The sequence below is a fragment of the Puma concolor genome, chromosome C2 (assembly GCF_028749965.1).
Source record: "Puma concolor isolate L17-30 chromosome C2, mPumCon1.1.hap2, whole genome shotgun sequence".
Lineage (NCBI taxonomy): Eukaryota > Metazoa > Chordata > Mammalia > Carnivora > Felidae > Puma > Puma concolor.
The window spans coordinates 110,665,173-110,688,466 of NC_141675.1; the positions used below are offsets into that span (position 1 = coordinate 110,665,173).

General features: G+C 41.1%; 1 protein-coding gene and 1 pseudogene across 3 annotated transcripts in view; both read right to left on the minus strand.

Moving 5' to 3' along the window:
• The window catches only part of NXPE3 (neurexophilin and PC-esterase domain family member 3), a 42,809-nt gene extending 22,407 nt beyond the window's left edge, over positions 1–20,402 (minus strand). The window contains exons 1-2 of one of the 3 annotated variants that reach the window (XM_025913790.2): positions 20,253–20,402; positions 13,360–13,648 (exon numbers count right to left, since the gene is read on the minus strand). In XM_025913790.2, coding sequence (XP_025769575.1) covers positions 13,360–13,452 — 93 coding nt within the window. In that variant the 5' untranslated portion in view covers positions 13,453–13,648; positions 20,253–20,402. Of the gene's footprint in view, positions 1–4,231; positions 4,358–13,359; positions 13,649–16,827; positions 17,791–20,252 lie in introns of those variants that run through there. The other 2 variants (XM_086675551.1, XM_086675552.1) reach the window with 2 other exon arrangements.
• A 2,365-nt stretch (positions 20,403–22,767) lies between these two features.
• On the minus strand, positions 22,768–23,035 carry LOC147577487 (protein PET100 homolog, mitochondrial pseudogene; annotated as a pseudogene).
• Positions 23,036–23,294: the final 259 nt, after the last annotated feature.

Below are 23,294 nucleotides of genomic sequence, written 5' to 3' on the forward strand. Positions count from 1 at the left end.
AAAAGCAGACAACATGAAAGAACAGATAGGCACTGTAAAGACAGAGACAGAAACTCCCAGAAAGAATCAAAAAGAAATGGCAGACAGCTGAGAGGATTTTTAGGGAGAGAAAATACTCTGTATAACGCTATAATAATGGACAGTTATCATTACACATTTGTCTAAACCTGTAGAATATACAAAACCAACAGAGAATCCTAAGGTAAACTATGGACCTTGGGTGATGATATGTCAAGGTAGGTTTATCCTTGGTTAAAAAATGTACCATTCTGGGGCACCTGGGGGGCCCAGTCAGTTAAGCACCTGACTCTTAATTTTGACTCAGGTGATGATCTCCCAGTTGGTAAGATCCACCCCTCACTGACAGTGTGTGGAACATGCTTGGCTTCCTCCCTCTCCTCTCTCTCTCTCTCTCTCTCTCTCTCTCTCTCTCTCTCTGCCCCTGCCCACGCTCACTCTTTCTCTCTAAATAAATAAATAAATAAATAAATAAATAAATAAATAAACAAACTTAAAAAACAAAATGTTTACCGTTCTGGTGAGTGACATAATAATGGGAGAGGCTCAACAATAGCCAAATTATGGAAAGAGCCTAAATGTCCATCAACTGATGAATGGATAAAGAAATTGTGGTTTATATATACAATGGAATACTACGTGGCAATGAGAAAGAATGAAATATGGCCTTCTGTAGCAACGTGGATGGAACTGGAGAGTGTGATGCTAAGTGAAATAAGCCATACAGAGAAAGACAGATACCATATGGTTTCACTCTTATGTGGATCCTGAGAAACTTAACAGAAACCCATGGGGGAGGGGAAGGGAAAAAAAAAAAAAAGAGGTTAGAGTGGGAGAGAGGCAAAGCATAAGAGACTGTTAAAAACTGAGGGGGCGCCTGGGTGGCGCAGTCGGTTAAGTGTCCGACTTCAGCCAGGTCACGATCTTGCGGTCCGTGAGTTCGAGCCCCGCGTCGGGCTCTGGGCTGATGGCTCGGAGCCTGGAGCCTGTTTCCGATTCTGTGTCTCCCTCTCTCTCTGCCCCTCCCCCATTCATGCTCTGTCTCTCTCTGTCCCAAAAATAAATAAACGTTGAAAAAAAAAATTTAAAAAAAAAAAACTGAGAACAAACTGAGGGTTGATGGGGGGTGGGAGGGAGGGGAGGGTGGGTGATGGGTATTGAGGAGGGCACCTTTTGGGATGAGCACTGGGTGTTGTATGCAAACCAATTTGACAATAAATTTCATATATTGAAAAAATAATAATAATGGGAGAGGCTAAGCATGTAAACGGGTGAAGAGTATGTGGGAAATCTCTGTCATCTTCCTACAATGTAAGCCCTGACAATCATTTCTTTCTATTTTGTCATGCAAGTGCCTGACTTCAATTCCACTTCAAAGACAGCTATCTCAGTAAAACACACTGGCAGTCAAATGACTAAAGAGCCAGGCTACCACCTCCCACACAAGGCTCCTTTGCTTTAGAGATCTTGGTTGATTTAGATAACTGACCATTCCCTGTGCTTTAAATTCCCACTCTTATGTTTTAAATTCACCAATAAAGAATGAACCTATGAAACCCCATGCCCCTACCCATAGACCCCAAAAACAGCAGAACCCCAAGCCCACACTCTTCTTTCTCTACCCATGACCTCACTGTGTGACCCCAGGTGTGTTGTATACCCTCCAGGACCCATGAATAATAAAACCTCTTGTTTTTCAAAGTGTCCTGCTGGCAGTCATAATAAGAACCATGAGGACCAGTCCAGAACAGTGGTAATCAAGAGGCTGAAACTAACAGAAAAACATTTCTGGTCAATTTTGCTTTAAACCTGCCAGAGACTCATTTTAGACCTAAAGACACCTGCAGATTAAAAGTAAGGGAGTGGAGAAACACCTATCATGCAAATGGGTGTCAAAAGAATAGAAAATCCAGTCCTAGTAGCAATACTTATATTGGACAAACCAGACTTTTTTGTTCTTGTATTGTTTTTATATTGCTTTGGTACAGGGTAGTGTTCCCTCTATTCCATTATTCATAAGATTTTGATAAAGATTTCCATTAATTATTATTGTTTTTAATGATTGGTAGATTTCACCAATGAAACCAGGTGGTCTTGAGCTTTTCAGTGCTGGGAGATTTTTTTATTCCTAATTCAACCTCCATTTTTGTTATTAGTCTAAGAAGATTTCCCACCTCTTGGATTCAAGATTCATGATTCAATCTTCGTAACTTCCACATTTTTTAGGAATTATCTGGAGTTTTTTCTTCTAAGTTATCTGATTTTTTTAGTTTATAATTGTTTATAGTAATCTGTTATCACACTATTGATTTCTGTGGTTATCTGTTGTATTGTTTTCTCTTCCATTTCTCATTTTGGTTTTTGAGTCCTCTTTTTTCTTAGCTAATGTAATTAAGAAAATTACCAACTTTGTTCATTTTTTGGAAAAATTGGTCATTACTTTCGATGTTATTATTTATTCTGGTCTCTTATTTATTCCTGATTTTTCTTTATTATTTCCTTCCTCTACTAAATTTCAGCTAAGTTTCTTTTTTCTAGTTCCTTGTGGTGTAATGTTGTTTACTTCAAATTTTTTTCCTAATATGAGCATTTATAGCATAAAATTCACTCATCTGCTTTTGCTGCATCCTACAGGTTTTGGAAGGTTGTGTTTTTTTTCCTTTTGTTTCGAGACATATTTTGATTTGCCATTTAATTTCTTGTTGGGCCAATTGCTTGTGCAGTAGCGTGTTAATATTTACATATTAAAATTTAGTATTTACGTTGTAGATTTTGGGGGGTTGCTTAGGTGGCTCAGTCGATTAAGCATCTGACTTTGGCTCAGGTCATGATCTCGCAGTTTGTGGGTTCAAGCCCCACGTCCGACTCTGCTGACAGCTCAGAGCCTGGAGCCTACCTCAGATTCTGTTTCTCCCTCCCTCTCTGCCCCTCCCCCACTCACATTCTGTCTTTCTCTCTCTCTGTCTCTGTCTCTCAAAAATAAACATTAAAAAAAAGAAGAAATACATTGTAGATTTTTCAGCTTTGTTTCATTATTAATCTTTAGTTTGTACCACTGTGGTTGGAAAATATAGTTGGTATGATTTTAGTCTTCTTAAAATTGTAATGTTTGTTATGTCTCTTTTTATGTTATTTAACCAGAGGATTCTTCTGTGTGTGTACTTGAAGAAAATGTTACTCTATTTTTCTTGGATGGAATGTTTTATATATATCTTTTAGAGCCATGTACTCTAAAATATGCTTCAAGTAAAAATGTTCTTGTTGAAAAAAATAACTTTAAGAGGCTACTCATTTAAAATAAACTATATCAGGGGCATCCGGGTGGCTCAGTCAGTTAAGTGTCCTATTCTTGATCTCAGCTCAGGTCTTGATCTCAGGGTTGTAAGTTCAAGCCCTGCATTGGCTCTGTGCTGAGCATGAAGCCTATTTGATAAATAAAAAAAATAAACAAAACAAAGCAAGACAAAATAAAGCATATCAGAGGGGAGATGGGTGAGAGCATGGGTGCAACAAGTGAAAGGGATTAAGAGAACATTTATGATGATGAGTTCTGAGTAATGATGTATAGAATTGTTGAATCACTATGTTGTACACATAATATAACTAATACACTAATTAAAACTAGTATAACACCGTATGCCAGCTATACTAAATTAAAATTTAAAAATAATAAAAAAAATTCTGCTTTAAACATAAAAGTTCTCTTAAAAAAGTCTTCAGGGGACACTTGGCTGGCTCAATGTAGAGCCTCAAGCTCCCCACCTATGCCAAACAAACTCCTCAAGCTCCCCACCTATGCCAAAACACTTCAAAATCTTATACACGGCAGGGGCACCTGGGTGATTCAGTCAGTTAAATGTTCTACTCTTGACTTTGGCTCAGGTCATGATCTCACAATTCGTGGGATCAAGCCCCATATCAGGCCCTAGGGTTCTCTCTCTCTCTCTCTCCCTCTCTCTCTGTCCCTTCCTGCGTGTGCTCTCTCTCTCTCTCTCTCAAAATAAATAAACAATAAAAATAACTTATACATGGTAAAAAATAATCCCATACAAGGTAAAAATAACCCCAAAATATATAAAGGATTTTTAATCCTTTAGAGTTCTCAGACTCTGTATTTTTTTCCCTTTCATTCTACACTTACATACAGACATTTTCAGTTGAAAAGATTTCATTAGGAGCCTTTATTTTAAAGGAGAACATGGTAGGGGGGTACCTGGGTGGCTCAGTCAGTTGAGCATCCAACTTCAGCTCAGGGCATGATCTGGTGGTTCGTGAGTTCGAGCCCATGTGTTTGAGCCCTGTGTCAGGCTCTGTGCTGACAGCTCAGAGCCTGGAGCCTGCTTTGGATCCTGTGTGTCCCTCTCTCTGCCCCTCCCCTGCTCACACTCTGTCTCTCTCTCAAAATTAAACATTTTAAAAAATAAGAAAGAAAGAAAGAAAGAAAGAAAGAAAGAAAGAAAGAACATGGTGTTATTTGTTAATTTTAAAAAGTAATGGAGGAAAACAAAAATGACTTTGAAATTTTTCCCTTAGCAGAGTTGACATCAGCATGGTAACAGCCTGATACATTACTTCTTTTTGTCCCCCTTTCAACAGTGAATTAGGCATTCATCCACAAACAAAAATGCCTTTATGGGAGTTGTGGGAAACAGCACCATATGCCAGGAATCCAGAAGTCTCGTCCATATGTGCATCTGGTAATAGGCAGACAGACCTCAGCACAGGCTGCCAGTGAACTTACACCAACCCCGCTCGGCCACAGTTGGGAGGAAAACCTCAAGAGTACTGACCTGGGCAGATCCCAGTGAATGAGGAAGAACCTGTGGAAATCCAGCATTCCCTAGAGGAGATGCTAGTATGCCACTGGTGATGTAGTGGAGGGGTTAAAAGGAACTCTGCCAGTGCTTCCCCTCCCCCAACACAACACAGTGCAGAGGCTGAACTATCTTCCAAGAGGGAAAAGGAGAGTGGTGAGTTAATGCTCAGCCACCCTTGCTGAATGGGATGCTGCTAAAAAAAAAACCATTTCTCTCTAGCAGCACCCAGAGTACTGAGTCTAGTAGGAGGGAGGAGATCAGGAAAAAGGCAAATAAGAATATCAAAGGGCATTGAAAGGATGCAGGTCCTGCTAACTGCTGAGGACTTTAGCAGAAAGTCTGTCCACAAGCCTATGGGAGAATCTCACCTGACAATCTCCCCACCAAACCCATGAGGCACCCCCAACACCCTGAGTGCTAAACTCACACCTCCCCCAATTTTGCCATCAGCTCTTCGCATACCCTTCCACGTGAAGTGGAAAGTGTAAGTCTGATAAATGAGTGTTATCAGAAAAATAAACTAGTATCTCTGGGCAAAGAAGAAACCAGAAAGCTGAGTTACAGTGCCACCTTCTGGAAAACAAAAGAAATTAAGAGCGGCTAGCCTACTGGGTTGTAAGAATCAGAAGAGAAAAAAGCTTAGGAATTATGCCATATGAAGAAGGAAAAATGTGGGGAAGGTGTATCCATATAAGAGTGGAGAAAACCCCAGATATCATAGGACCAACAAACAATTTACCCCATCTGAAGGCAGATAGTATAAATTTGAGGAAGTGTCTGCTACTTTAAATGTAAAAGCAGCAATGCAAATCTACAGGAACATGAAAAATCAAGGAAATACATTATCACCAAAAGATAACAATAATCTTCCAATAACCTAGCTCAAAGGCACAGAATTTAACACCATCTGATAAAGAATTTAAGGAAACTCAACAAACTGTAAGAAAACCCAGATAATTCAACAAAATAAGAAATCTACAGAGAGAAATCATAAAAAAGAAGCAAACAAAAATTCAATGAATGCAATAAAAAATTCAACAGAAAGCATCTACAGTAGAGCATCTCAAATGGAAAACAGAATAAGCGAACTGGAAAATTAAACTTTAAAATAACCCAATCAGAAATGAACGAAGAAAAAAGAATGAAAAAGAACACAGACAGCTTACATGATCTATAGAATGATGTTAAATGTACAAATATTAGAATAATTGGGATTTGAGAAAGAACAGAGAGTGAAAAGGGGTCAGAAAGTTTACTTAAAAACATAATAGCTGCCAATTTTCCAAGTTATATGACCAAGTTCACAAAGCTAACAGATCACCCTAATATCTCAATGCAAAAAGACCTTCTCCATGACACAATATAATAAAACTGTCAAAAAACCGAGAATCCTGAAAGCAGCCTGAAGAAAAGACTATAATCTGCAAAGGAACACCCATTTGGCTATCAGCAGATTTCTCAACAGAAACCCTACAGGCCAGGAAAGAGTGAAATGACATATTCAAAGTGTTGAAAGAAAATAACTGCCAGCCAAAAATACTGTATCAGGGAAAGTTAGCTTTCAGATATGAAGAAGAAATAAAGACTTTCCCAGACAAACAAAAGCTGAGGGAGTTCATCACCACTACATCAGCCTTACAAGAAATGCTGAAAAGAGTTTTTCAAGCTGAAATGAAAAGATACTAATTGGTGACATGAGAACATATGAAAGTATACAACATAATAGTAAAAATAAATATACAGTCAAAATTAGAAAACTCTAATTCTATAATAGAATAGTGTGTTAGCCACTTAACTACAGCATTAAAGTTAAATGGAAAAAGTATTAAAAGTAACTATAGCTACTGTAATTTAATGAACACACAATATAAAAAAGGTAAATTGTGACATCAAAAATATAAAGGGAGAGAGTACAAGGGTGGAGCTTTGTATACTACTGAAGTTAAGTTGCTGTAAGCTTAAAATGGACTGCTTTATTGAAGAGATATTTTATGTAAGTTCCATGGTACTCACAAAGCAACACCATAGAGAAGATTCACAAGAGAAAGAAAGGAAAAACAGAGCATACCACCATAGAAAAACACCAATTTACAAAAGAAGGCAGAAACATAGGAAAAAAGAAACTATGAAAACACAAAACATTCAGAAAGCACTTAATAAGATGGCATGGTAAGCCTTTACATATCAATAAATACTCTAAATATAAGTAGATTAAATTCACCAGGCAACAGGCAAAGAGTAGCTGAATATATTAAAAAAAAAAAAAAAAAAAAAAAAGACCCAACTATAGGCAGCCTACAAGATACTCCAGATTTAAAGACACACATAGGCTGAAAGCAAAGGGATGAAAAAAGATAGTCCATATAAGTAGAAACTAAAAGAAAGAGGGAGTGGCTACACTTATATCAGACAAAATAGACTTTAAGCCAAAAACAGTAACAAGAGACAAAAAAGGTCATTATATAATGATAAAGAGGTGAATTCATCAAGAAGATGTAACAATCATAAACATATACCGACTCAACATCAGAACGCCTAAATATATTAATCAAATTCTAACAGAACTACAGGGAGAAAGAGAAAACAATAAAATAATAGTAGGGGACTTCAATATTCCACTCTCAGCAATGGACAGATCATCCAGACAGAAAATCAACAAGGAAACATTGGACTTGAACCATACATACATTAGATTAAATGGACCTAACAGACATTTATAAAGCAATCCCTATCAAAATTCCAAAGGCATTTTTAATAAAAAGTAGAAAAAAACAGAGTTAGTATAGAACCATAAAAGACCCCAAATAGAGCAATCCTAAGAAACAAGAACAAAGCTGAAGGTATCACACTTCCTGATTTCAAACTACACTATAGAGTTATAGTAATCAAAACATGGGCACCTGGGTGGCTCAGCTGGTTAAGCGACTGACTCCTGATTTCCGCTTAGGTCATGATCTCATGGTTCATGGGATACAGCCCCACACTGGGCTCCACGGTGAACATAAAGACTGCTTGGGATTCTCTCTCCCCTCTCTCTCTCTGCCCCTCCCCCAGCTTGTGCACTCTCTCTATCTCTCTCAAAATAAATGAACAAGCATTTAAAAAAACGGTATGGTACTGGCATAAATACAGAATAGAATCAAATGTCCAGAAATAAACCCTCACATATTGATCAACTAAATTTTTAAAAGTAATCTCTATGCCCGATGTAGGGCTCAAACTCATGACCCAAGATCAAGAGTCACATGCTCTACTGACAGAGCCAGCCAAGCAACCCTGGGATCAACTAATACTTGACAAAAGAGCCCAAATACTTAACGGGGAAAACAGTCTCTTCAACAAATGGTGTTGGAAAAACTATAATCACATGCAGACAAATGAAACTAATCTGTATCTTACACCACTCAAAATGGATTAAAGACTATGTTATACATGTCTTTGATATGTATATGATATTATGAAATCCTATGGTCATAATCATATTGCAATATATAAGTGTATCAAATCTACACACTGTATACCTTAAACTTACATGTTATATGTCAACTATATCTCAATAAAAAGAAAGAAAAAATTTCCCTTACCTACTGATTACCTATTAGGAAATATTCCAGCCTCCCTCTCTTTTCAAGTTGTTGTAAGGATATAACAAACCATTAACACATGCTCACAACACCCCCTCTTCTCCTTGCTACCCTTTTCCTCTCTTCCTTTCCACTCTTACTCTTGTTCCTTGGGTAGCCACCCCAGCTATTCAAGAGCAGCCAATGTCAGGATACAAAATCAATAGACAGATATCCATTGCATTTCTATACACTAACAATGAAGCAGCAGAAAGAGAAATTAGGAAAACAATCCCATTTATAATTGCACCAAAAATAATAAAAATACTTAGAAATAAACTTAACCAGGGAGGTGAAAGATGTACTCTGAAAACTATAAAACACTGATGAAAGAAACCGAAGTCCACACAAACACATGGAAAGATACTCCATGCTCATGGATTGGGAGAACAAATATTGTTAAAAGGTTCATACTACCCAAAGCAGTCTATGGATTTAATGCAATCCCTATCAAATACCAACAGTATTTTCACAGAACTAGAAGAAATAATCCTAAAATTTGTACGGAACCACAAAAGATGCTGAATAGCCAATGCAATCTTGAAAAAAAAAGAACAAAACTGGAGATAGCACAATCCCAGATTTCAAGATAGACTGCAAACAAAGTAATCAAAACAGTATGGTACTAGCACAAAAATAGACACACAGATCAACAGAACAGAACGGAGAGCCCAGAGATAAACCCACGATTACTTGGCCAATTAATCTATGACAAAGATGGCAAGAATATGCAATGGGAAAAAGTCTCTTCAACAAATGATGCTGGGAAAACTGGACAGCTACATGCAAAAGAATGAATCTTCTTACACCACACACAAAAATAAACTCAAAATGGATGAAAGATCTAAACGTAAGACAGGAAGCCATCAAAATTCTAAAAGAGAGCACAGGCAGTAATTCCTCTTAAATTGGCCATAGCAACATTCTTCTAGATACATCTCCCAAGGTAAGGTAAACAAAAGCGCATGTAAACAACTGGGAATATATCAAAATAAAAAACTTCTGCACAGCAAAGGAAAACAATCAATAAAACAAAAGGACAACCTACAGAATGGGAGGAGATATTTGCAAATGACAAATCTAATAAAGGGTTAGAACAGACATTTTTCCAAAGAAGGCATACAGATGGTCAACAGACACATGAAAAAGATCCTCAACATCACTCATTATCAGGGAAATGCAAATCAAAACCATGATGAGATATGCCCTCATACCTGTCAGAATGGCGAAAATCAATAACAGAAGAGACAACAAGCATTGGCAAGGATGTGGACAAAAAGGAACCCTTTTGCACTGTTGGTAGGAATGCAAACTGGTGCAGCCACTGTGGAAAACAGTAAGGAGGTTTCCTCAAAAAGTTAAAAATGGAATTACCATATGATCCAGTAATTGCACTATTGGGTATTCACCTAAAGAAAATGAAAACACTAATGTGAGAAAATATATGCACCACTATTATGTTTACTATAGCATTATTTACAATAGCCAACATATAGAAGCAACCCAAGTGTCCAAATAAAGAAAAATGAAGAAAGAAGAGATGGTGTGTATGCGTGTGTGTGTGTGTGTGTGTGTGTGTGTGTGTGTGTGTAATGGAATATTACTCAGCCATAGGAAGAATGAAATCTTGCCATTTGCAACAACATAGATGGATCCAGAAGGTATAATGCTAAGTGAAAGTCAGTCAGAGAAAGACAAAAACCCTATGAATACACTCATATGTGAAATTTAAGAAACAAAACAAAGAAAGAAAAAAACAAGCAAAAAAAACAGACACTTAAATATAGAGGACAAACTGGTGGTTACCAGAAGAGAGCTGGGGAGGGGGGGAGGGGGATGAATGAAATAAGTGAAGGGGATTAAGAGAACACTTACTGGGATGAGTACTGAATAATGCACAGAATTGGTGAATCACTATATTCTTCACTTGATACTAATATAACAATGTATGTTAATTATACTGGATTTTTTTTTTTAAAGACCAGCTGATTGACCCAAGCAGCCTAATCCAAGAATCACCAGATACTTGGGGCTGAGCCATGTGAATTTTTTTTTTAAGTAAGCTTCACACCCAGCACAGAGCCCAACACAGGGCTGCAACTCATGACCCTGAGATCAAGATCTGAGCTGAGATCAAGAGTCAGATGCCTAACTGACTGAGCCACCCAGGTGCCCCAAATAGTCCTTAATATTAAAGCCAGCCAGAATCAGGTTTCTTGCAGCCAAAAGTCCTAATAAACTGGTATTGTTTTTATAATCAGAAAAAACTATATATATGTATATATATCGATGAATAAGAGGAAAAAACAAATAAATAAATGCAGGCCATGCTCAATGAGAGCTTATCAGAGAAATAATGATTCCCTCTACAATCTTTAGCTGGATATTGCTATATACACTTTATGTGATATTTTTACTTAAAACTGAGTGTGTACTTTTTAGAAAATGCTGAGATACTCTAATTGCATGAAAAGTATAGTCAGGACCAAGATGCATAGGATGGAAAGGGGATTAAGGGAGGGCAGGTTGCCAAGCTTCAGAGGCTTTCCTACTCCTCATCCCCACCCCAAGCTTCTTTGTCAGTTCTCATCACAGTAATAAATTGAACAGTTTAAAAGCCATGACAATATTTTCGTCTGGGACAAGATGACTCTTCAGACAGGGAAAATGTTTTACTGAACTCCAACAAAAGACCTATTTGCTATTTTCAAGGTAAGAATTGTCTTAATCATTGATTACTGCTATCTCCCCTCCCTTAGGGCTGAGTTTGTTTGTGTAGATAATTAGAGCTGTTAGTTACCATTCAGTCCAGAAGTTTTCAAGAACTAAAGCTGGACTATTATGGGAATTTTCTCACATGCCTTCCTGACTGTCATATTAATGATGTGGGACTCTGGCCTGCCCTCTCAAGTCTCTGTCCCTTCTCCTGTCTCCTCACTGAACCTAGACCCATACAAGGTTTTCTCTATTTGTATACCAAGGCTGTTGAATGTGGTAAAACACACACACACACACACACACACACACACACACACACACACACACACTCTCTCACAAAACCAGTGAAGGTGAGTGCCATGCACACCTCCGGTCTTGAAAAGTTACTGCCCCTGTCTATCTCCCAACCCTGTTCTCCAAGGCCCTACACACAAACCTGTTGGGCAGCACTCTCCTCCTTCCACCCTCCACCTCCTCTACGGGCAAGAACTGCTTCAATGTCTTACCCTCCAGCAGTGAATGTATCTACATTGCCAACTACCATGATATTTTTCCTTCTTAGCTCAGAGAAAGGAGCACGGCTCTCCCTACATACTTAATACTGCAAGAACAACAAGAACAAGAGAGACACAATATACCGTGTCTCTCATCCTACAAAGTTATATGCTCCACTTGTGTTCTAGATCCCATTATCTCCTCTCCTTGGCCCATTAATCCTTCTCCCCATACCCCCCAGTTTTATTTTTTTAATAAATGTTTATTTATTTTTGAGAGTGTGAGCCAGAGAGGGATGGCAGGGGGAGGGGCGGTAGGGACACAGGATCCAAAGCAGACTCCTCACAGACAACAGAGTGTCTGAAGTGGGGCTTGAACTCACAAACCATGAGATCATGACCCAAGCCAAAGTCGGACACTTAACTGAGCCACCTAGGCACCCCTCCCCTCCAGCTTCTTAATTATCACTTTCCCCTCAAATTCAAATTCCTTAGACTTCAACTTCCAGCCAAGATAAAAAAACAGTAAGATTTACCCTTCCACCTGAAATAGCTTTTTTTTTTAAAGTCCAAAATATATGAAACAATGGTTTTCCAGACATTGGACATCAGACAACAAATGACAAAGATGCCTGAAAGGAAATACAGGGGGTGATCCTTTGCTTGCACCCTTGAAAGCATTTCCAGGCTGCAGCATGGAGAGCAGAACCCAAGTGGGGCCTGGCCAACTGCTCAAGTTGAAGCGATGTGGCCGAGTCTTGAAAGACCAAGGTGAATCCACAGGACAGAGTGACAGGAGGAGAGGTACAGAGTGAGAGAGAGAGAGAGAGAGAGATCTTGGGAGATCTACAGAGGGTCCCACTTGCGTACTTGGCAGAGTACTGGAGGGCACAAGTGCATGATGAAACTCCTGGAGGCGGAATAAAAAAACCACTTGAAAGCATGAAAGACAACAGTAATCTGAGCTCCCACAGGGCCTGAATGTTTGGGGACACAGACATTCAATCTATAGCAAAACCCAATAAGCAGAGAAACACCATGATTACGTTGGACCTGAGAAGTACCACAAGCAAACAAGACAGACAGCAGCATCTTATACAGAATCACTCCATAAATTTTGGTGTCCTATGAATCTGTGCAGTGAGTGGCAGAGTGGGGGAGGGGGATACTGCTAAGTTCCTTCTCAGCGCCAGGCAGTTGAGGGGGTTCAGGAAGACACAGTCTCTGCCCTTGTGTGATAGTCTTCAGAACAGACTCATCAACTCCCTCCTCTGAGACACTTCAGCTCTTTGCTGGGAGTCCGCTAAAAGGTCCCCTCCTTGAGTAAGCTTTCCTTCATCTCTCTAAACTGCTACAGAGTAGCCTGCTTTCCTATCTTTATAGTACTGTTCACAATTTCAAACTATCATTTATTATTACTGTATGATTATGACTACTCATTATTTTCTCCTGTGCACACTGAGAATATGAGCTCCATAAGTGAAGAAACCATGTCTCTCATCTTCATCACTGTACCTTTTGTGACAACACAGGATATAACCACTGAAGGGACCCAAACCCTTACTGAGAAAATGAAAACAAAAGCTATGGCCTGGGTAAGTTTTCTGATGACCAACATTTCCCAGGCTACTTAGCCCCAAATCCTTAATTTGGTTCCCTTAGTCATGAAGGAGAATACGACATACTCACCTCCACCTGAGTAACATTGATGACCAACACCACCACCATCAGCACTGCAAGCAGGCAGCAGAAAAGCCGTAGTTTGAAGAAATTGATCCACATTGTCTGGCTGTGTCTTGATCACCCATGGCTGACGCCAGGCTACCTCCACTCCTCAAAACTCCATTTCCTTGTTCTTCTGAGCTGCAGATAAGCTTTTAGTTTAATTTGCTTCTTTTCTGTTAGTATCACAAAGAGTTCTTTGTACAGAGGAGAGGCTGGGGTTGATTTAAGAAGCACATTTTTCTTCAAGGGACTCCTTCAAAGAGGGGAGATGAGAACACAAATTACCAACTGCAACGATCTCGGGTGGGGTAAGAGGAAGGACATGACATTTCTTCTTCCTTAACCTTCTCAAAGGCCCAGAGTCATGAGGAGAAAGCAAAGAGCCAGAGCACAGTGAGATCTGTTCCATATCCAGACAACTTGCTCAAACCCAACCCCAGGCTTCCATATAAATACAGTGATAGTTGTCTTGCAACCTATTTAGGTTTTAACTTTTTAAAAAGGTAAAGAAGAATGTCTTCAAACTCTTAGAGGTAGAAAATTAAAGTAACTGTTCAACTTCTAGAGGTCTAAGTAAATAAAATCCCTCCCCTTCTCTTATAGTTCAAGTCATATAACATTCCTAAAGTAATTGTGTTTGAAGAGCATTAGGAGGAAACCTTGTGATTTTAGGAGGAGATCTGGGATACTGTGCAAACCATCCCGACTTCGAGAAAACAGTGCTGTCCCTCTGCATGGCAGGGGATAGGAAATGCCCTTTGGATTTCCAGCTCTCTCAGCGCAGATGTAGAACTGGTCCTCCCTCAGCTGAGTAATGGCACAGAAAGGAAGACACTTGCCCTGAAGATGCAGGACAGAAAAACTAAGCCCGACAATTAAGAGGACACCCAAATCCATCATCATAAATGCTAGAGGTGGAGGATGTCAGAGCCTGCTGCTCCTAATTGTTCTCCCACACAAGGAATTCAAAATGCTCCCCTCCCCCAGTTGTTATTTTGATATAGGTAAGCAGAAAAAGTACTCATATTTTATTCCTAGCGAGACTTTCCAAGGAGGACCAGAGCGCAGGGTAGAGAAGGCAAGGTGAAAGGGTGCATAACTGCTGTGGGAGGATCTGGGAACACTTCGCTGCACCAGCACTCCCTTTAGCTCTGTATGGGGTCTGGCATGCCCCGCCACCCCCTCACTCTTCCACTCCACCTATCCAATGCATTCCCATGCGCAGGGACCACAACAACTCTTCCTCACCTGCACTTCATAAAGGAGACAGGGCTAAGCTATTCTAGCATGCTCTCCATCCTCTGAACTCCCACAGCACTCTCTTCTCATTTCACTTCTCAGTGATTTCACTTCTCTGTATTTGTAGTTCTTGTCCCCATGACAAGACTATACCAATTATGATTACATTAAAAAACAAAACAAAACAAAAAACAGGGGCCCCTGAGTGTCTCAGTCAGTTGAGCGTCTGACTTCGGCTTAGGTCATGATCTCACGGTCTGTGAGTTCGAGCCCCGCGTGGGGCTCTGTGCTGACAGCTCAGAGCCTGGGGCCTGCTTCGGATTCTGTGTCTCCCTCTCTCTCTGCCCCTCCCTGGCTCGGCACTCTGCCTCTCTATCAAAAATAAACAAACATTAAAGAAAAAGTTTTTAAACACAAACCAGAAACCATGTATCAGAGAAAAAGCTGCTTCGGAATAACAATATATCATACTTCCTTGATTCCCTCACAGGACGTCTTCCCTTACGTGATATATGTGGATTCAACCATCCATGCCACAAATAATTATGGAAGCCTGTTCTGTACCACACACTGTACTAGGCGCCAGAAATTCTCAGGGAAAAGCTAACACTCATATTAGGGAAGAGGTGGTTCCCCTCCTAAACTGAGTTAGAACAGATCCAGCACTCCTGACCACTTCTACAGGGATACCACACACCGAACCACGTGATGAGCCCTCAACACCACCCCTCTCCAACACCAAGGCACCCACTCACCTCAAAGTGCCTGTAAATTCTGGGAAGGAATAGCAGTGAAATAGAAGAAATAACTGTCAACAGGGCACACTGCTCCTCTATAGAAACCCTTCTCGAGGAGTTGGCCATAAAAATCATAGGTTTCTCTTATGCCCAGAGAGGGAAAAGGCCAAAGATGACACTCCACAGAAATTCAGCAGCACCATACGAAGCATAGTCTGTGTACTGTGGAAACGCCAGCAGTTTAGACAATGTGTTATTCAGAGCCAGTTAGCAGCAGCACAGCGGCAGCCAGTGGTGGAGAAGGACGGCAAGGGCAGCAGACCCCAGAGCTACAGGGACTACAGGGACACAGGTAGCAATGCAAATATGCAAGAAGCCCCTCACAGCCAGGGACTTAAACTAAAAGTCATTCCTGGAAGGTCATGCCGAGAAAAGACCTGACTTCCCGCCATGAGCAAGTACAGCACTGAGATGTGAGAGACTCATCTGTACATCTAAGCAAATGTGGTCTGAGGAGCACTAAGACCTCTCTTTAGAAAGACACATAATATTAGGGGCGCCTGGGTGGCTCGGTCGGTTAAGCATCTGACTTGATATTGGATCAGGTCATCATCTCAGGGTCATGAGATTGAGTCCTGTGTTGGGCTCTGTGCTGACAGTGAGGACCCTGCTTGGGATTCTCTCTCCTCTCTTTCTGCTCCTCCCTTGCTCATGCTCCCTCTCTCTCAAAATAAATAAATAAACATTTAAAAAAGACATATATTAAAATGTTGACAGGTGTCACCTCTCAGCAGTTTCTGTTTTTCTCCTTCATCTTTATCTCGATGTCTTAATTTTTTGCCAGGAAATAAAAATCACAAATATAAAGAAAAAAAGCGGGTTTCTAAAAGTAATAAAGATAAGCCATAAGGAGAAACAGAATATTAAAGCAAATATAGGAAAACAACTCAAGCTAAAATGAAAAATTTCAGGGGTGCCTGGGTGGCTCAGTTTGGTAAGCTTCTGACTTTGGCTCAGGTCATGATCTCACAGTTCTTGAGTTCAAGCCCTGCATCAGACTCTGCACTCACAAGCTCAGAGCCTGGAGCCTGCTTCAGATTGTGTCTCCCTCTCTCTCTGCCCCTCCCTGGCTTGTGCGCACTCTCTCTCTCTCAAAAATAAACAAACACTTAAAATATAATAAATAAATAAATAAATAAATAAATAAACAAACAAACAAAATGAAAAATTTCAAAGTGAAAGAAGAAATGTTTAACAGTTCTCTGCTATTTTCCTACCAATATAAAACCTAGGCATTATAACAAGAAAGCTGTTTGCCAAGACATCAGAACAATATCATTTGGTATCTCAAATTGCCTTAGAACTGAATAAAAACAAAAGTGCTAGATGGGAATGACTCTAAGAAAAAGTTTCGTAGATCAACCGAAAATAAACTATATTATTGAATGTAATTTACCTTTTTCTTTTTTGAAATCTCCAATTCCCAAGAAGAGATGCTTATTACAACTAAGAAATTAGAGTTTACATCTAACTTTTCTTCCAGTGTGAAGTCCTGCATTCAAGCAATCACGACAATAGCCCTTATTCTCTTCTTGCCACATTCAAAGCATAGGTTGATGTTTTTTCATTTTTATACCATTCTTCCTGCTCCAGCAGAGATAAGCACATGATATATAGGTTAAAGATACTGAACATAAAGGAAAACGTATTTGAAATCAAGAGTATAATTTTCTACTGAGATGCACATAGATTTCAGTACAACATAGTAGGAGAAACATTTCCTTTACTACTAATAAAAAACCGTAACTGGATGTTTACATATATGAACTTAAACACGGCAAATCACTCCCAGAGCTGAGCTGAAGGTCAAAACTTTATAAATAGCAATATAACTGAAAAAGAAAAGATAAAAGCTTCCTACGTTATTTTTCTTAAAGACTAGAATAACCATGTACTTCAACAATCCATCCTACCTACAGAAAACAAGCAGTGTCCAGACAGATCTAAAAGTTATGATTACTTCATGAGGAATTTAAACTTGAGTGGTCTTGTTTTCAAATCCTTCTGATCTGTCAGTCCACCCCTTACTCATGTTTCATATTCATGTTCAAAGGACAAGCAGAAAGTAAAATTTGTGGTCTGTTGAGTCTCTTTCTCCAAAGTTTATTGAGACTACTTGCCAGCCAATCTAACTTCTTTATGGTCCATCACAACAACCCTAGACTGTCATTACCTACTGGACCTCCCACCCTCTTTCATAAGAGAATTACAAAGTGATTGCTTACATCACTTGGAATTACAGTTGTCAGTAACATCAATGAGATAGTTGAGCTAGTACTTTTAAGAGAAAATCAAGCAGTAAACCCATCCTCTAGGGAACTAAAGTTCTTAGACAACCATTTCACAAAGACAATGTATTAGAGGATAACCACACATCCAATTTCTGGCACACGGCCCATCCTAAATACTCTGAACTGCTATCCACATTTATATAATTGTGCTTTTCAGACCAAGTGTCTAGAATTTCAATTTAGAAAACACAGACCCCTACATGAGACAAATGACAGATTTATAAGGAATATTCCCAAACTTAAATACTTATATATCAAACTTTCCAAATTGCAGCTATATAACTCATAAATATACAGAACAAACTGGTGGTTGCCAGAGGGAAATGGGGGGATGGGAAAAATAGGTGAGGAGGATGAAAAGGTACAAACTTCCAGTTACCAAATAAATAAGTTATGGGGATGCAAATATAGCACAGGGAATATAGTGAATAATTTTGTAATAGCTTTGTATGGTGACAGATGGTAACTACGTTGATCATGCTGATCATTTCATAATGTACATAAATGTCAAATCACTGTGACATACACCTGAAACTAATATAATATTGTAGGGGCGCCTGGGTGGCGCAGTCGGTTAAGCGTCCGACTTCAGCCAGGTCACGATCTCGCGGTCCGTGAGTTCGAGCCCCGCGTCCGGCTCTGGGCTGATGGCTCGGAGCCTGGAGCCTGTTTCTGATTCTGTGTCTCCCTCTCTCTCTGCCCCTCCCCCGTGCATGCTCTGTCTCTCTCTGTCCCAAAAATAAAAATAAAAAACGTTGAAAAAAAAAAATTAAAAAAAAAAAGAAAAAAAAATAATATAATATTGTATATCAACTATACTTCAAAAAATAAATAACAAAGAGCAGCTATGTTTCATAGGGGACTGAGTAAGACCTTGAAACTTAACGGGCTAGGATCTAGAGAAAGAACTGGAGACCCATCCAAGACCGTGAAAATGATGGATCACCAAACAAGGTCAACTCCTGGACAAAGATGAAGCACAGCAGAAGTCTGCAGGACTTGGTTCCTCTGATTCTAGTTCTCTTTCATGTACCCTCATCTCACACACCCAAAGTGCTGACTCACCTAGGCCTTCCTTGCCCTTCCACCAAAGCAGCACCCCATGCTTTCATGGAGGGGAGGGGTTGAGAAGTAAACAAACCAGTTAAATAAGTCACAGAGTATTAAGTGCTATAAGAAAATATAAAGCACATTAATAGGCTGTGTTCTTTAACCTTGCATGCCCATGAATATCATCGTGTAAGCTTTTAACAACGCCGATAACTAGACTAGACTCAGAATCAGACTACACTGAATAGGAATCTGTGGGAGCAAGTCCCAAGAAACAGCTTTTTAAAAGAGGTCTCCAAATATTATAATATTTAATCATAATATATAGCCAAATAGGGGAACCACTAGTATGCGGTGCCCAGGGGTGTTACTCCTATCATTCAGTCAGGGATGGCCTTTCCAAAATAATCTCTGAATTGTAACCTACACTGTCCCCTCAGGACAATCCGAATCCAGGGCAATAGGGACAGCCAACCTCACTTCAGTTTCCTTTCCTTCGTTTCCTTTCTCAGTAACAAATAACAGCACTGTATCAGGCCAGAGGTTGTCAAGGAGAGAAGAGAACTAAGCACAGTCAAAGAAAAGCAGAACCCAAACACCATGGAGGAATAATAGTGTGTTGCTGTCTCCACTGCATGGAATCAGACAATTAATGATCGGGGTCTGGGAGTCCCGCCAGCTTCAAGCACACCCTGATGTTCCAAATGATAACCACAGTGAGGAGGGGGAAGGCCCACTGAGCAGTGTCATTCTTCATCTTTAGGAAATACGGCAACAATCCTCCTTTAAATAATGGAAAGAAAGGAAAATTTTACAGACAATTACACACAAAATTCACATAAATCCTGACTGAGAATGCCCCTGACCACCACCCTGGTGGCCTCTGATCAAACAGATCCAGGCCAGGGTTTCCACATCACACCTTGCAAAGTCACACTCTTCTCTCCCCATACGATCTGAATCTGATGTCCCAAAGCGTCAGCTGAGTAATGCCAGAAGAGTCCAAAGTGTGAGAACATCGCCAGGCAAGTGGCAGCTGGGGCCCACAGCAGCAACGAAACCGGAGATTGGGGAATAAGGAGAGAGGCGTCGCAAAATGGACCGCACTGGGTTAGGGAGGGGTCTTTGGCAGCTGCACCTGCCGGCGTTGCAGCAAGTGCAGAAAACTGAGGACAGAGATGCTCGCGCCCCGCCCCTCCCTACCGGGACCTGCAGAGACTCGGGCAACTCAGGTCCGAGGCTGCCGGGGTTGCAGCTCTGCCCCCTCCAAGGGCCAGAGTCTCCCCTTTCTGGCTCCAGTGCCCCCAGTCGCGATCCCCTTGTCTGAGTTCCTCTGCACCAGGCCAGGGACTCAGGGGCTGTCGCGCGCGGAGTAAGGGGCTTCGCAGACGAGAGGCGCACGCGAGGAGCCAGGCAATAGGTCGCTTGAGCTGCAAGGACCCAGCGGGCGCCCGCGTACAACCCGCAGTCCCGCACTCACCTCCAGGCCCAGCTGCTCTCCTTGCGCTCTCCCGCCGCCTGGCATCGGGACGCCCCGATCTGTAGCCGCTGCGCCAGACCGCCCGGCCCCTGCTTCCTGGCCCCGCTACGTCGCCTCACCCCCAACTCCCGGCTACGATTGGTCGAATTCCGGGAGGGGCGGGCCCAGGACGCTGACTGACAGCCGCGGGTGCCGAGAGCGAACCTCTGAGCCGCAAGGCGAGGAAGCTTTGGAATCCCGGCTCCTGCGTGCAGGGGGGGGGGATCGCCTCGCTGCACCGCTGTGACCTGAACTCTCGGGACCGGCTCCTCTCGCCTTCGAACACCAAGGTTTCCTACGGGTAATCGGTTTCAAGCCTTTTTTTCTTGTCAGCGAAAGTGACCAAACCGGAGAAGCCCCTACTTGGGCCATCTTTCCTGTCGGTGGCGAAATTTATTGTTTCCTCAACCAGAAAACAGTCTTGGCCAAGCACCAGCACCGAGACGGCAAGTCGTTGAGTCTTTACCTGCTTGCAATTAGTCGACTTAGTCTATTTGCCCTTAAAACAGCCCCGTCCCTTTTACTCTCCCTTTGTATGGCATAAGACTTCTGGACAAAAATGCCTGCATACGTTTCCCGCCCCCCCCCCAACCCCCCCAGTTCTGGGTTATCCTATTTTGTACATTCTTCTAAGCGGGAAAAGGTGCGCAGCTATGCGACATTCAGGAACTGAGAGGAGTCCTTGGAAGACAGACAGAAGCCCTGCTCAGAAAGCTGGAAGGGATTGCGGCCTGCTCTGTGTTCTTCAGTGCACAGGGGAGTTAATGGAATTTATCCGAGCCAAACGCAGACTCTAAAAATAGACCTACCCCCAGACTATTATCTCAAGGTTGAAGAGGAGTTAATATAAACTGCAACTACCACTAATTATTTTTACATTTACTGACCACAATGGACTCTACGTGCTTATTCAGATGTTTTCATGGCAGGACTACATGCATGGGTGCCTAGACCTATAAGTGGAATAAAAGAAGGTTCCTTCTACACAGGGCTGTCTCTTCTGCAGTAACCATTTCATTCTCCTTTCTGGAGAAATTCAGTCTTCCAGGGCCTACTCATAAAAGGTGGCTTCCGTTGCCTCAGTGTGGGATGAAGAGCCCCATATGATAAACTTATGCTGTAAGTCCTATCTCCCAGACACCCCATCACCTATTCTTTCACAGTTAGGCTGCCTGGCAAGTGGCAAATACTTAAACAGGACATGCTGACTTCTAGGTCATGGTTTTGGACCACATTAGTGATCCCTGATAACCCCATTCGCACACAGGCACTCATAACCGAGGCATTTGAGTATAAAGACACACACACACACACACACACACACACACACACACACACACACACACACATATATATATGACCATATATATATATATGGTCATTGTAGCCACAAATGAGAATGCCTAGGACCAGAGAGTCCTGCATATCACTATTAATTCATTAAAATAACTCTGACTACAAAGTCACCACACTCCCAATGAAAAGATACCATCATACAGAAAATATTTGATTTGGATCCTGGCCTGACTGGGTCTGACTTACAGCTTTGCCTCTTACTAGCAGGGGGCAAAGTACTCAACTCCTCTCAGCTCAGTTCCTCAACTGTAAATTAGGGGCAACCCTACCTGCATTTAGGAATAAATTAAATGACAAATGAAAAGTCCCCTAGCACAGTGTCCCAAATCTCTTCCTCTTTAATTTACCCCTACCTCAGGTTGTGACATGGCATAAGGAATTTCTGAAAGCTACATTTATGATCATCTAACTTTGAGAACTGGGAGGAAAAATGAGAACATAAGGTTTGTATGTCATCATAAAAACCAAAGGAACTGTTTGCTTCTGACCTAGCTGCAAAAAAAGTTTAGATGCTAATATTACTAAACTTTATTTCTCTAAGAAACACAAAGCATGGATCTTTTAAAGTTAGATAAGCAAATTAAGCCTGTTTCTGATGCAGCTAACTTGGGGGGTATTTACCAGCCATCTGGCTCCATCTCTGATGGCAGAAGCTTGGGACACAAGCACTTCTGATCCCATATCAGTTCCTGTTTCAGTCACTTTGCTTCTTAACCCTTTGAAAAAGTGACTAAAATTTAGGCCCCCAAACTTCTCAAACCATTGTTCAAAATAAACGATGACTGTCATATTAGGTACCAACCACCCTATCCCCCAAAACACCATAGGCCACAAGAAAATGCTGCCAAGGGTAGGAGACTAGAAGGAAGAAGTATTTGGTGTCTGTATTGGTCTGTTCAGGCTGCCATAATAAAATACCATAGACTGGATGGCTCGAACAACAGAAATTTATTGTCTCACAGTTCTGGTAGCTAGAAGTCCCAGATCAAGGTGCCAGCTGATTCAGGTCCTGGTGAGAACTCTCTACTTGGCTTGTAGGTAAATACCTTTCTATGTCTCCTCATCCTCCTTTTTTTTTCTTTTTTTTTTTTTTTTTTTTTTTCAGAAACTGTGTGTGCTATATCATAGGTGGAGGCGCTAGGACTCAGGCACTTGGAGGCCTCAGGAGCTCTTCTGGACAGTGCAGACCTTCTCCTCCTGCTGCTTCCATATCCTGTCTTTGAATCCTTCTAGCTCTCAATGCTGGTCCTCCTTCATAGGTAGCCTCAGCTCCCTCTTGTGCTGTATGACATAATCCTCAAACCACCCAGCCTGACTGGCAATCTAGAACATAGCCACAGGGAAGCGAAGTAGAGTGTCATCTGAAGCATCTCTACCTTCACCCCCATCTTGTTTCTCCATTCTCCTTTTATAAGGATACCAGTCTCGTTGGATTAGTGCCCTACCTTATGACCTCATTTAACCTTAATTGCCTCTTGCTGGGAAAGGCAGTCTCATGCATGCAGTCGTTCATACATATAGCCTTAGCCTGCAACACTTCCTTACCAAGAGATGAAAGAGACCTCATAGCTTGTGTTGGATGTTTTGCCCTGTGTGGGACTTTCTTTATGTATGCCTTTGTTTTGCTTAAGACACATGAGAGCTCCT